At 43.9% G+C, this 14,410-nt stretch overlaps 1 protein-coding gene across 2 annotated transcripts in view; it reads left to right on the forward strand.

Annotated features, from left to right (window-relative positions):
- The window catches only part of BRD7 (bromodomain containing 7), a 37,684-nt gene that overhangs the window by 17,374 nt on the left and 5,900 nt on the right, over positions 1-14,410 (forward strand). For both annotated transcript variants that reach the window (XM_055145832.1, XM_055145833.1), the window contains exons 5-11: positions 1,411-1,555; positions 4,887-4,997; positions 7,743-7,927; positions 8,853-8,976; positions 9,904-9,979; positions 10,605-10,712; positions 11,212-11,347. In XM_055145832.1, the coding sequence (XP_055001807.1) occupies positions 1,411-1,555; positions 4,887-4,997; positions 7,743-7,927; positions 8,853-8,976; positions 9,904-9,979; positions 10,605-10,712; positions 11,212-11,347 (885 nt within the window). The remainder of the gene's footprint in view (positions 1-1,410; positions 1,556-4,886; positions 4,998-7,742; positions 7,928-8,852; positions 8,977-9,903; positions 9,980-10,604; positions 10,713-11,211; positions 11,348-14,410) is intronic.

Genomic DNA, 14,410 nt, shown 5'->3' on the forward strand with positions numbered 1-14,410 from the left:
AATCGAACACAGATTGGCAGCATGCCAGGCCTTGGCTGCTGTACTGTCTCTCCAGCCCTTATATTACTACTTTTTTGAGGAATCTCCATACTATTTTCCATAGAGGCTGAGCCAGGTAACATTCCTGCCAATAGTAGAAAATGGATCCTTTTTCACCTCATAGTTCCACTCTTTTAATACTACCATTCTCACTGCTCTGAGATACCTTATTGGTGTTTTGATTTGCACTTCCCTAATAATATGTGAGGACCCTTTTAATGTTAGTGTTTTGGAGAACCCTTCTGCATATACAGGATAGAAGTATTGATTTAATAAGGCTGGAGAGAGTACAAAGGTTAAGGCACTGACCGAGCATGTGGCCATGACCCTGGCACCACGTAGGGTCCCCATCAAGCACCTCCATGGGCACCACCAAGTGTGGCCCAAAACCATATGTATATATATATATGATTTTGTATGCATGTGTATGTATATGTGTGTGTACATCTACATGAATCCAATAAAAGATGCAAATATTTATTGTATAGATAGTTGCAGTTTCTGGTTTTTTCCTATTGGTTAAAATACATAATAGTACTTATCTCCCAAAGGCCAAAACTTTTATTGGTTATTTACTCTAAATTTTTACTTTATTTGTACATGCATGTGGGAGATAATACTGTCTGATTAGGCAGCTTTTTCTGGGGGGGAGTGGGGGTCCTCCCAAGCAGTGTTCAGGCTGCCCAGGGACCCTTCCAGTGATGTTCTACCTACCAGCCGAGCCAGCAGCCTGAGAATGTTGTGCTGCTTGGGCCTTGCCACGTTGGGAATTATCTCAGCTACCCTGGGTGGTGTTCGGGGGCCTCTAGGGCCACACCCAGCAATCCTTAGATGACCACGAGGTACTGGGGATCAGTCTCCAGCAAGGCATGCGCCTCAGTTCCTGTATTATCTCTCCAGCCCCAAGCTGCGTTTTGGGGTGGGGCATGGGGAGGACTAAGTACCAGCTGTCCTCAGAGTTTACTCCTGGCTCTGTGCTAGCTCTTACCCGCCTCTTTCAGGCACCCTCCTCCCCCCCTTTTTTTTTTGTTTTGGCTTTAAATCCATACCTGCTGGTGCTCAGAGGCAACTCCACAATGATGAGGGGACCACATGGTGCAGTCTGAATTCATCAGGCTATCTCTTCATCCCTAAGACTTTGCAATTAAAAAGATTCTCTGTCTTACCAGTCCAACTAGTGTGTAAAAACCTGTTGCCATTGCTGTCAAATAGCTGTTAGTCCCTAAAATCATTCCTTCCATCTCCAGTGAAATGCTTGTTAGCACACCATAAATTTTTTCTTATATCAAAAGGGTTTCCTCTGTCTTCTGTTCCTAGACCAATAGATTTGTTTGTAAAAGAAATAAAATTGCCCTTTTCATATCTTCACAGGAAAGACCCAAGTGCTTTCTTTTCATTTCCTGTGACTGATTTTATTGCTCCCGGCTACTCCATGATCATTAAACACCCAATGGATTTTAGTACCATGAAAGAAAAGATCAAGAACAATGACTACCAGTCCATAGAAGAACTGAAGGTAATTGTAGATACTGATGATGAGAGAAAAAGACTGAGCTACAATATAAATATTCTTTATTCAGTGAGAATCAGATCCTTAGATCCTGTATGTACAAAAGCTTGGAAGAAGTATATATGTCTTACTCAGAATCTTTTTTGCTTAGCTATTTGTTTTGTGATGAAGTTTGTTTTAATGCCTAAAATCTTGCATGCAGCCGACCCGGGTTTGATTCCTCCGTCCCTCTCGGAGTGCCTGGCAAGCTACTGAGAGTATCCTGCCCGCACAGCAGAGCCTGGCAAGCTACCTGTGACGTATTCAATATGCCTAAAATAGTCACAACAAATCTCGCAATGGAGACGTTACTGGTGCCCGCTCAAGCAAATCGATGAAAAAAGGGATGACAGTGCTACCTAAAATCTTTATTTCTTTTCTGTTTCATAATATGTTTTTGAGTTTAATGGTAGAAAACAGAATGCAGTTAGGCCATCCCCTACTTTTCTAGTAAAATTTTGAATTTGATACATTGACAATGTATTTTTCAACCATAAAATGATAAATATTTGATTTTTATTTTCAGATCAATACTAGCAAAATTAATATTTTAGTTGGAAGTGAATTAGACTAGTTTTTTTGTTTGTTTTGTTTGGGGACCACATCTGGTAGTGCTCGGGACTTACTCCTGGCTCGGTGCTCAGGGATCGCTACTGGCAGCGCTTGGGGCACCATATGCGACGCCAGGGATTGAACCAGGTTAGCCATGTGCAAGGCAAGTGCCCTGCGTGCTATCCTGTCTCTCCAGCCTCCAGACTAGTTTGATTTTAGGTTGGTTTGTTTTCCCCTTGTTTGGGGGCCACAGCCACATAGTGCTCCGGGCACTGTGTGCAGTGCTGCAGTTCAGATGCGGCTCCCAGTCGCAGCCACATGATGAGCACTTCCACCTGTTCTACCTCTCCAGCTCCTTGTTTGCTGTTTGCAGATAGCTAAGGTGTGCAGTGATATGTCCAGAAGCTTTTACTATCTCGGTGGCCTAGGGTTCTTGACTTGTAAACCTCTTATTTCCTAGTTTGATGAAAGTCAGTCGCTCCCTGGGGCTAGGACTGCATGTCTGACATAGAAACTCCATCTCCGGGCTGGAGTGTTAGCACAGCAGGTAGGGCCAGGACTATCCCCTATGCATCGCCGGGGTGACCCAAAAGGCAAAAAAAGTCAGTTGCTCCGTAGCGTGTTTCAGTTCTGTTTCTTTGGACATACTTCCATTTTAAGATGGTAGTCAGGGGGCTAGAGTGATAGCATAGGGGGTAGGGCATTTGCCTTGCATACGGCCAACCTGGGTTCGATTCCCAGCATCCCATATGGTCCCCTGAGCACCGCCAGGAGGAATTCCTGAGTGTATGAGCCAGGAGTAACCTCTGTGCATCGCCAGGTGTGACCCAAAAAGCAAAAAAGAGATGGTAGTTGGGCTAGGGAGATAGATTGAAGGGTATATACACAGAGCCCCCTACAAAGTTGGCGCTTCCATCCCAGGCACAGCATGATCTCCAGAGCACTGCTGGAGGTAGCCCCGGAAGGTCACCAGCACTGCTGCGTAACAACCCTAGTGGTCCCCGCACACTGCTGGGTGTCACCCTGAAGGCTCCTGGGCACTGCTGGGCGACGCACTGCTGGGCTCAGGCACTAGGGCTCTCCTGGCCCTCAGGCCCAGTTTGACCTGCCCAGACAGTTTTTTGAGTATCTCTGGAACAGTCCCCAGGCCCCTGAGCATTGATCTTGGAAGGCCACACCCCCCCCCCCAAATAAATAAATAAATAAGGTTTACAAGTCAGAACCCCAAGCCACCAAGATTTTGTCTCCAAGTAGTCTTGGTGTATGTCAGTTTCAGAGGCGTATATTTATGTTGCTCTTCAAAAAAAAAAAATTCTGTTTTTTAATGTGTTCTCCACCAAACCCCCACCTTAGAGTTTTCTGGTTTGGATCATATCTTTTATATTCTGATTAAACATTCTGATTGTAATGATCACCTCACCTAAAAACTAGACCATAATCAGTTACATCAGGAAAATAAATATCACTTTGTCTTCTTTTTCATCTAGGTGACTATCAGCTGAGACAGATTAATAACACCAGCACATAATAATAATTATGAATATGAGTAAATAAATAATATTCCACTTTGAAAACTAAATCACATTCTCTTGTAATCAAAAATGGAAACTTTTCCTAGCTTTTCATCTGGTGAAAATTAAACTAGAAATGTCTCAGCATATTTTGGCATATTTTTTGACAGTATTGCTTAATGGAAAATATTTTCACAATTCTTTTTTTCTGAGAAAACGTTTCCTCTGATCTTTCTGTTATGGTGACAGGAGAAAGTAGAAGTGTGCCACACCCAGGTGTTTCTGAGGAAGCAGTTAAGATTTATCAAAGAGAATAAACTGTTTTAAGTTTAGAATTTTGTACATTGCTACATTTTTTTCCTAGCCCAAAGTAATATTTATAAGCTAATTTAATTAGCTCAGTAGCCTGTGCTTTTTTTTTCTTTTCCCAGTTATGTGGAAAGTGTACTTTTTGCATGCTTCCAGGGACCAGGACCAGTGCTAAAATTGCATGATTGTTTTTGTGTTGTGTCAACACACATTTGACAGATGGATTTATCTTCATCTCTCTGGTTCTTTCAGATCCAGAACCTAGCAAAATTGTCACTGATTAGAGGGTTGGCCAGGAGCTGAGAATCCACATGGTGTTTTCCTCTTTAAATTTAATGCCAAATTTATTGTAATTCTCGAACCAACCGGACTTCATGTGTTGTTGTTGTTGTTTTTAACTAAATTCAGTCTACCTATTGTTAAGCTGTCATTATTAGTTATTAAATAGTAGGGTTTGGATTGGGAATGGCAGGATTCAAAGGAGATTTTTCTAGAACCTTTTTATTTAATTTAGTAATACCTTTGATATCACTTTGTGTATACAGTGTAAAAATTACCCATAAAAATATTCATTGAAATTGAATTCTCAACACTTGTGCACACTTAGGAAATTTTTTATTTGTTTGAGGGGATAAGGGATAGGCAAACCTTATGCTCAGGGATTACTCCTGGCATTGTTTGGGGGGACCATATGGGGTACTGGGGATCTAATCCGAATTTTTCATATGTAAGGCAGAAGTCTTACCACTATGCTTTCTCTCAGGCCCCACACTTAGTTGCCTGTTTACAAGGACAACAGTGGAGGGGATTTTGTTTGCTTCTCATTTTTTTTCTCTTCTTTTACAAATTTATAAGTTCCTATATGATTCAAACAAGAGGCACATAATTTTATTGTAATATATTTTCCCCTAATGTTTTCTCTGCAGGATAACTTCAAGCTAATGTGTACTAACGCTATGATTTACAACAAACCAGAGACCATTTATTATAAAGCTGCAAAGAAGCTGTTGCACTCAGGAATGAAAATTCTTAGCCAGGTAAAGAAAATTCCTTGTCATAAGTAACATTTTAAAACCTGAGTGTGTGGTTGGCTCTGAATTGGAATTGGTGGTTTTCTCGAACCCTTAATATTTATACATCAGTTTTCACTCATTCCTAAAAACTTCAGAAATGATAACATAAGCCCAGCTTGGTCAGAAAGGGGAATATAAAAATGCTATTGTTGTATAAAAGATGCTAATGTCAAAGTCCGTCCAGTGAGTGAAATTTTTTAGTCACAGTAACTTTCTAAGAGACAACTTGTAGGGATAACATCCAGTATAGACTAATCAACCTCAAAATTATTTTTCTCTTTTAATGTACAGTTAATACAGCTTCAAAAATTTTCTGCTATTGAATTTTACTGGGGTGGAATGACTGAAAGTGCAGAAGATAAACTTTCTTTTCCACTTCCCACTTTCTTTCTCTGTTTCTTCCTTCTCTCCAGATCTCTTCCTGTTGAGGAGACCTCCCCGTACTGTGGTAGAGCTTCTCTTGGCTCTCCTCTCCCCCTAGAGAGGGGAAAGCCTTACAGCAGTGATTTTTAAATCCTTACCTTCTGAGTTACCTCCTCTAATAGCAGTGCTCCCAAGAGAGTCCAGCACACCTTTCTCTGAACAGTCTTTTTTTTTTTTGAAACATTTAGTAAAAGGTTTTTTTTCCAGTTACAAATAATAGATGTGATATTCTTGTAAAACATGGACATACAAAGAATTAATTTTTGGTCACCAATATTAATACTAGGATGCTGCAACATAGTAAAAATAAGACTGTCTATATCCTAATGACTTAAATGGAATAGGCAGAAGTCCTGGCTTTATGATGCTGGAAAACCATGTACCTTCACAAGCCTTTTTCTTACCACATAACTTACCTCGTAGAATTATGCATGGTATATGGATCAGCACTTACTAAGTGTTAACTATTATTCAATGGCAAAAGAAGATTTTGGAACTTAATACTGTATAATGGGAATGAATATAGTATGCACGTTTGGAGACTTGCAATTACTAAAAATGAAAAAGACATGGCTTTTCAAAGTATAATGAATTAAACAACATTTGTCCACAATGTCTCTGAGCTTAGAAAATTTCTCTAAATTAATTTTGTGCATGTTGGGGCTGGAGCAGTAGCACAGCAGGTAGGGCATTTGCCTTGCATGCAGCCGACCCAGGTTCAATTCTTAGCATCCCATATGGTCCCCCAGCACTGCCAGGAGTAATTCCTGAGTGCAGAGCCAGGGGTGACCCCTGTGCACTGCTGGGTGTGACCCCCAAAAAAAAAAAAAAACTGTGCATGTTAGGAAAACATACTTAATCACTCTACTAGACATAAATTTACAAGTATATTTGTAGAGTGAGTTCTATAACATTGTTTGATTTGTTTGTTCTTATTTTGGTGCCACACTGGCAGTGCTTAGGGCTTTCTCCTATCTTTATGCTCTAGGGTCATCCCTGGCAGGCCCGGTGACATAGGGCGTGTGGGATCGAACCTGGGTCAACCATGTGCAAGGCATTTGCTCTACCTGCTGTATTATCACTCCAGCCCCTACTAAAGACATTTTAAATAAAGAGAGAAAATGTGTGTGATATATTAACTGGAGAAATTCTCATTATTAAATATTCAGTATAATTCTGCTTTGCTAATATGAATAATGCTGATTAGAAAAACACTGGGATGATAAACCTGTTGGCACCGTTTCTCTGCAAATTATAAATGAAATTTTTATTTCTTCCTCTACTTTCATTCTTTATGGAAAAAATATACTACTTAAGTAGTCCGTAACTATTTTAGGAGAAAATCTCATTAAAGATAGTAGGCTCACTTTCGGAGGGTCTCACATTTGCACTACACTTTAGCAGAGTATGTAGCAGAGAAGGATGAGAGAAAGATTCATTTGATACAAGTTTTGTGCCTTAAGTGAGTCGTTTAGCACTGCTGGACTTATTGGTTTTTATCTAAGTCACTGGTGGCCCTTTCCACTTCTTAGGTTCCGTTCTGCAAAATTCCCTGTTGCTGCTGTGCAACCCTAAGAGGGTAGCGCATTCTGTTCTATCCAGCAGCCTTCTGCCGTTAAAAGGCAGAGGAACCTCAAGGACCAAATCTGTCAGATCTGACCAGGCATATTTCCAGAAACACCAGTTCAGTGGAAACTTAGCACGTGGTTCACAAGATAGAAACTGAATTTCTTAGGCTAGAAGAACATTATGTACTTAGAAAAGACACTTGTTATGCACACATCACTCACTTAGGGAAATACTAGTGGTCTCCTTGAGGCACGTTACAGCGAGAAATATCCCAGTCATCAGCGCTTGTTGTTCAACACCTCAAGATGATGACACTTCACATACTTTAGGTTCTAAAGAGGCTGATGTTTTGAAAAGATAATCCATTCTATTAAATATTTTAAATTCTTGGTTTTTATTTATAGATCACACACCAGGCTCCTCAGGGTTTACTCCTGGCTCTGTGCTCAGGGGTCACTCCTGGTAGTACTCAGGGAACTGTATGGGGTATTAAGGATCCAACCAGGAATAAGCACATGCTAAGGTTTAGTAGCCATTAGACTAGTATATTTAGCATGACGGCTATTAAATCTTACCTTTAAAATAATACTTCATGGGTTTTTTTTTTCCCTAGTTAATGGGAAGATAAGTACAAAACTTTTTGAGGGGAGGTGTATTACTTTCAAAACCCAGTGACGGTCATAAAGTAAGTTATCTTGTTTTGTTTTTGTTTTTCAGGAGAGAATTCAAAGCCTGAAACAGAGCATTGACTTCATGGCAGACTTGCAGAAAAGTCGAAAGCAGAAAGATAGAGCAGACACCTCTCAGAGCGGGGAAGACAGCTGTGGCTGGCCCAGAGAGAGGGAGGACTCTGGGGACCCTGAAGCAGCCGCCTTCAGGAGTCCCAACAAAGAAAATAAAAGGTAAACACTCTGGATTCCTGTGGTTAAGAGTTAAGCTGTTTCTTTTCCACATTAATTGAGGCTGGGGTCTGAAATTGTTCTGACAGTTCAGAGAATGGTACTGAATGTGTAGTAGTTTTAAGGTAATTTTAATGCTGAAAGAATTATCTCTAGGGACTCATTTTCAGTTCGTTTGTTTAAACAAATCTATTTTAAGACCAAAATATGTATTACCTCATTTTGTGAAAGAATTGAGGCAATAGTTAAAGCCTAAAAATAGTTCAAGCTGCTTCCTTAATGGATGCACCACCCTTGAGACACGTGCGTGTGTCTGTGTGTGTATGTCCATGTGTCCCTTGCTGTCTTTGGGCTGAGCCAGTGATGAGTCACAGGGCTCAGCAGTGCCCAGCAGAACCCAACACAGCCCTGCAGTCTCTAGTGCCCAGCATCTCGCTGTCCATTCGAGAGAGGGTTTATTAGCGGTCAGGGGCTTCTGCTGCCATGATGCAAGGAAAGTGAACTGGTGACAAAAGTTTGTTCTTATTCTCAGACTTAAACATTTTAGATGTAAGTTATGGGGCCAGAGAGATAGTACAGCGGGTAGGACACTTGCCTTGCACACAGCTGATCTGGGTTCGATCCCTGGCCTCCCATATGGCGCCCCCAGGCCCGCCAGAAGTGATACCTGAGTGCAGAGCCAGGTGTAAGCCCTGAGCACCACCAGGTGTGGCCCCCAAAATAAAAACAAATCTAAGTTAAACTTAAATTCTAAAATTGAATGTTAAAAACACATTGTGTCCCCTCAAATATATATTTGATATAAAAAGTGTGTTTTTTGTTTTTGTTTATTTGGTGACAAACTAAAGGCAAGTAACGTTGGCCCCAGAAAGGGAGGGAACTAACCAATGTATTCGGTCCTTGTTTTCGTGGCGATGTGTGTTTTTAGGAAAGACAAGGATACGCTTGACGACAGGTGTAAAAGCAGTACCTTAGAGAGAGAGCAGGAGCAGATCGACCGCATCGTGAAGGACTCCGGAGGGAAGCTCACCCGGCGGCTTGTGAATAGTCAGGTGACGGCGCTGGCCTTTCTTCTCGCCCCCGCTTAGGAGTCTGTCAGAAATGTTTCATTTCTAATTACTTTGGCCCTTTATGTGTGTGTAAAGGAAGGTAGTTCTTATTGAATCTTAGGTGTGAGGGAAGAGCGAGGGAAAAGTGTGTCTTTGAGAGAACACAGGCTTCTCCAGAGTGGAAACAAGCAAAGAACTGTTGAGACAAGCACTCGAGAGAGTGTTCAGGGGAGAGCCCAGCCTTGAAGAGCGAGCCTAAATCGCTCTATACTTTTAATCTACGTGTGCTGTGGAGCTTCTCGTGTGACACTCCAGGGAAGGAAAAATGCATGTTGGTTTGTAAATGACGTAACTCAGCCTGGCTTTTTAGTTTCCGGTCCCACAGAGCACTGTGCTCGGGCTCCTCCTGGCTCGGTGCTTAGGGGTTGCTTCTCAGGCATTCGGGGGGCCATGCAGTGCCGCAGTTAGACTGGGGCCGCCCACAGGCAGAGCTCCCCCAGATGTCTCTGCAGTTCCACTTGAGTGAAGCTAACATGTTCTGAAACGGGTAAATGAACCACATACTTAATCATAACCCAAAATGTATACTCCGATCTTTTGAAATCGTATTATACATTTGTCGTGTTTTAAAAAACAGATGGATTAATTCATGATTATGGTAAAAATCATACCCCTTTCATAGGCCATTAGTCGCCTTTTTAGAGTAGAAACAGCTGGGTGGTCTTAATGATCCACGTGGCTCTTTAAAATTCTGACTTCTCTTAAATGCCGTATCTTTGGCCCATCAGCATATGTGTACAGAGAGACAGATGTGAAAGCCAGTATCTGAGTGTTGTCTGTGGTATGAGTTAGTTATACTCGTCGGGCTTTCTAATGTCATATGTATGCGTATCACCACGTGTGCCACTTGAGTCCCTTGATTTATTGCAGTGTGAGTTTGAAAGGAGGAAACCAGATGGGACAACCACCTTGGGACTCCTGCATCCTGTGGATCCCATCGTAGGAGGTAGGAGCACAAGCGTGGACCCTGCGTGGCTAGTGCGGCTCGATGCAGAGCAGAGCCTGCTTCACTAGGGCAGCTGTGGTGAATGGATCGCTCGTGATTGCCAGGAGCTAGTCTAGATACCGTGTTCCCTGCTTACCGCTCACCTCTCTCTCCTGCCCTTCAGAAACAGCTCAGTGATTGTTGACTCTGGGCGCCTCCCCTAGCCCCAAGATCACATCTTTAAAGGCTGTCCCTCGGCCTACACTAGAAGTGTGCCTCATAGGTTTATCTTGGATTCATTATGAATTCCTCTTCAACCCAGGTATTTTCCCATACTTGGTCTTTTACTGACCTTTTTTACCGGTTTAACACCATCTTAACGTTTTTAAAAGGTCAGTGTTTAAGTTAAATTAATGTGATTATAAGGAATTTTAGAAATCACTGGAATAAAATGGAAATTAGGATTTTTCCTGGCTCCATTTCTGCCTTTCTAAGCTCAGACTGCCCTCCATGGAAAGAGGGTCCTTTAAGTAAAGTCAGCACAGCTTTCTCCTCAGAGCCCGGTAGAGGGCAGAGGCCAATCCCCTGCAGAGCGTGTGGGCCTGGCACCGGCTGCCGCCTCAGTGACACTTGGCTGTGCTTTCAGAGCCAGGCTACTGCCCTGTGAGACTGGGAATGACAACGGGAAGGCTGCAGTCCGGAGTGAATACTCTGCAAGGGTTTAAGGAAGATAAGAGGAACAAAGTGACTCCAGGTAAGGCTCCACACCGTGGTCAGGTTTGTGCTCTCTGTTTCAGGGAGGTCAGGGGGGAAAGCATCGTTACCATTTTCACCTTGTTGACTCTCGGGAGTAGAGGAGAAACTGAAAGACCACATATTGGTAGTGTTCAAAACGAGTTCTGTAGGGGCTGGAGAGTTTAGTACAGCGGGTAGGGTGTTTGCCTGGTACACAGCTAACCTGGTTTCAGTCCCCTTGTCCCACATGGTCCCCCAAGCACTGCCAGGAGTGATTCCTGAGTGCAGAGCGAGGAGTAACACCTGAGCACTGCTGGGTGTGTGTGGGGTGGAGGAGGGGGGAACCCAAGTTTTGTTCTCTCTTTGATGAAAAAATTGCTTGTAACTTGGAGAGGTAAGCTTTGTATGCCAATTAACAAAGCAGTAAAATTAGAAGGGAATAATGTTTAAACATGTTAATAATGTAAAAACAAAAAATAAGTTAACACATTAAATAATGTATTTTACTTTATCAACAGTACTGTACTTGAATTACGGACCCTACAGTTCTTACGCTCCACATTATGATTCCACATTTGCAAATATCAGCAAAGATGATTCTGATTTAATCTATTCAACATATGGCGAAGACTCTGACCTTCCAAGTGACTTCAGGTGTGTCCCAGTTCTGTGTGCCACGCGTGCCTAAGATATGTCCATGCATGTATGAGCTGGAGATGACAGTCGTTATTTAGGGGAGGGGCACACCCAGTGTTGCTCACTCCTGGCTCTGTTCAGGGGTCACTCTGGCAGTGCTCAGGAAACCATATGCAGTGCTGGGGCTTGAACTAGAGCTGGCCGTGTGCAAAAGAAAAAAAAAACAGCTGGCCTGTACTATCTCTTGAGTCCCTATAGACAGCAGTTTTATAAAGTGATTTAAATGATGGTGTATTCAATATTTTTTATTTTTAGTTAACAGTAATGAAACAGACCTGTCGTTATCATCCTGTAGTGGAAAGGTGGTGAGGAGCAGGGGCTCACACCTGGCTCTGCTCAGGAATCACTCCCAGCGAGCTGGGGGCACCAAATAGTGCCAGGGATCAAACGGGGATCAGCCATATGGAAGGCAGGAGCCTTCACCCCTGTATTATCTCTCCAATCTGAAATGGGAAATATTTAACTATTCTCAAAGAGAATACAGGGGCTGGAGCGATAGCACAGCGGGTAGGGCGTTTACCTTGCACACGGCAAGGTTCGATTCCCAGCATCCCATATGTTCCCCTGAGCACCACCAGGAGGAATTCCTGAGTGCAGAGCCAGGAGTAACCCTGGTGCATCGCCGGGTGTGACCCAAAAGCAAAAAAAAAAAAAAAAAAAATGTTGGGGCTGCTTGGTGGTGGTGCTCATACAGCTTTAGCTCTGGTGCTCGCAGGGAGTCACGTACTTGAGTTGTGGTGCTTGCCCCTACCTGTCTGGAGTCAGATTGTACCCATTGTGTGGCACTGGGGTGAGCGTGGGGAGGCCACTAAAACAGGGCTGCTGTCAACGAACTTTGCACATGTAGGTGGTCCAGGGCTCTGAATCATGGCCTTGGGCCAGGGAGATAGCTCAGGGGTCAGGGGTGCACAGAAACCCAAGTTTGAGCCTAGGCACTGCATGCCCCCCGGAGCACCAGACTAGAACCCTAGAAGCCACTGAGCACTGTCAGATGTGGCCTCGGTGGCCGGCAGGACCACTGCACTGGGCCTGAGCATTCAGAAACCAGGCCAGTTGGCTGTATCAGCAGGAGGGTCTCCTGGGTCCCCTGAGCACTGCTCGGGAGCCCGTTCCAAAAAATAAATGAAAAAATAATAAAAGCATGGCCTCAGGCTTGCAAGGCAGATGCATTTTGTCACTGAGCCATTCTCTGATATATTCTGATACTAGCCATCTGTGCTATGCTTAGGAAATTATCTTTTAGAAGATGCTGTGTCCCTCGGGGACAAGGGACCTGCCTTGCACCCGGCCAAATCCCATTCTATCCCCAGCACCTCCTGTGGTTCCCTGTGCACAACCTGCTCGGCCCAGCCCCCCGCGCCCTCCTCCCACACCCTGACCCAAGTCTAAAATTCAAGTGTTGTGCTTTTTTTCCTGTAACATTTTTGCATCCGTGAGTCGTGATCAGTTTAGGAACCTTACAGTGCGTTTTCCCCAAGAGTAAGGGCGCAAGGACTTGACTCCTAAGCCAGCCCACATACACATCTACTTGACCCGTACCAGTAGACTCTCGTAGTCACCTACACTCAGCATCTCGTACTATGTGCCTCTTGTATTGTATACTTCCTATTTACACTGTGGGGATCCCTGGATCTCCCATCAGTGTGAGAAAATGATCAGGTTTATCTGGGTCCCAACTCAGTGTGGGGCACTGAGCTTGACATCGGCACAATAGTTAACTTTATTTATTTTTTATTTTATTGAATCACTGTGAGATACACTAGTTAACTGTATAGTTAAGACCTTAACCCTGTAGATGTACTCGCCTACCTTCCTGACTAAAGGGGCACTGTTCCATTTTTGGATTCAAGGGCGGCAGGGCTTTCATGATCCTTAAGTCACAGGTTGGCCAGGATTTAAGGACAACTATGTATGCCCTCCGAGTTCTTGCCAGCATGAACAGATTTTTTCCTGGATTATTCATTTGTGCATTCCACAAGCAAGTATTGTATGGCCAAATGTGTATCCGGCATTTGTGTAGGGGCTGGAGATTCCACAGAGATGAGTCCTGGCAAAGGCCCTGTCCTCCTGTGAGATGGTATCAAGTAAAAGTACTTGTTAGAAGGATCAGGAAGCTGGGGGCTGGAGAGATAGTATAGCGGGTAGGGCATTTGCCTTGCACGCGGCCGACCCAGGTTCGATTCCCAGCATCCCATAGGGTCCCCTGAGCACCACCAGGGGTAATTCCTGAGTGCAGAGCCAGGAGTGGCCCCTCTGCATTGCCAGGTGTGACCAAAAAAAAAAAGATCAGGAAGCAAAAGAAGATAGAGTGGGAGAGAATTGGAAGAGGGATGGATGGGCGCACTTTTCAGTAGGGTGTGAGGTGAATGTAGCACAAAATCGGAAGGCAGTGAAAAGAACAAAACATTGCTGTCATCTGAAAGAACTACATTCCAGCCAGAGTTGTATCTGTGCAAAAGCCCTGAGGTTGGAACCTGCCTGACACTGGAAAAGAACAGTGAGAAACGGAAAGAATAAAGGGAAATTGGTCAGAGGTAACAGATGGGAGTCGATCATTATCAGGTCTTGGGAGTTTTGATCTCAGTGAGATGGGAAAGTACTGGTGGGTTTTAGCAGAACAATGAGCCAGTCTGGGTTGAGTTTTGTTTTTAGTTTATTCCCCTTTCCTTTTCTCTATCTGTAGTTGTTGTGAGGCAACACGCTCTGGTCGTGGTGCACCGAGATGCCATTCTGTGGCCTCGGGGGTCCTGAGAGCCCCAGAGCTGCTGGCGTTGCACTTGGGCTAGGAGACAGTTCCAGATTTGGGATCTGACTGCCGTGCAAAGTTGCACAGAGGCAGGGGCAGAAATAGGCTGCCGGTGAGTGGCGCTTGAGGTGCAAGGTGGATCGATAGCTAGCCAAGGGGACTCTAGCCTGTGAGAGCCAAATCCACAGGTGGCCCCAGGGCTGTGTGAGCCTGCGGTAGTGCTGCTGCTGTCTGCTGGAAAGAGGGAGTCTACACGGGCTGCTTTGAGAGAAGAT

This window comes from Sorex araneus, chromosome 8, assembly GCF_027595985.1.
Source record: "Sorex araneus isolate mSorAra2 chromosome 8, mSorAra2.pri, whole genome shotgun sequence".
In the NCBI taxonomy this organism is placed as follows: Eukaryota; Metazoa; Chordata; class Mammalia; order Eulipotyphla; family Soricidae; genus Sorex; species Sorex araneus.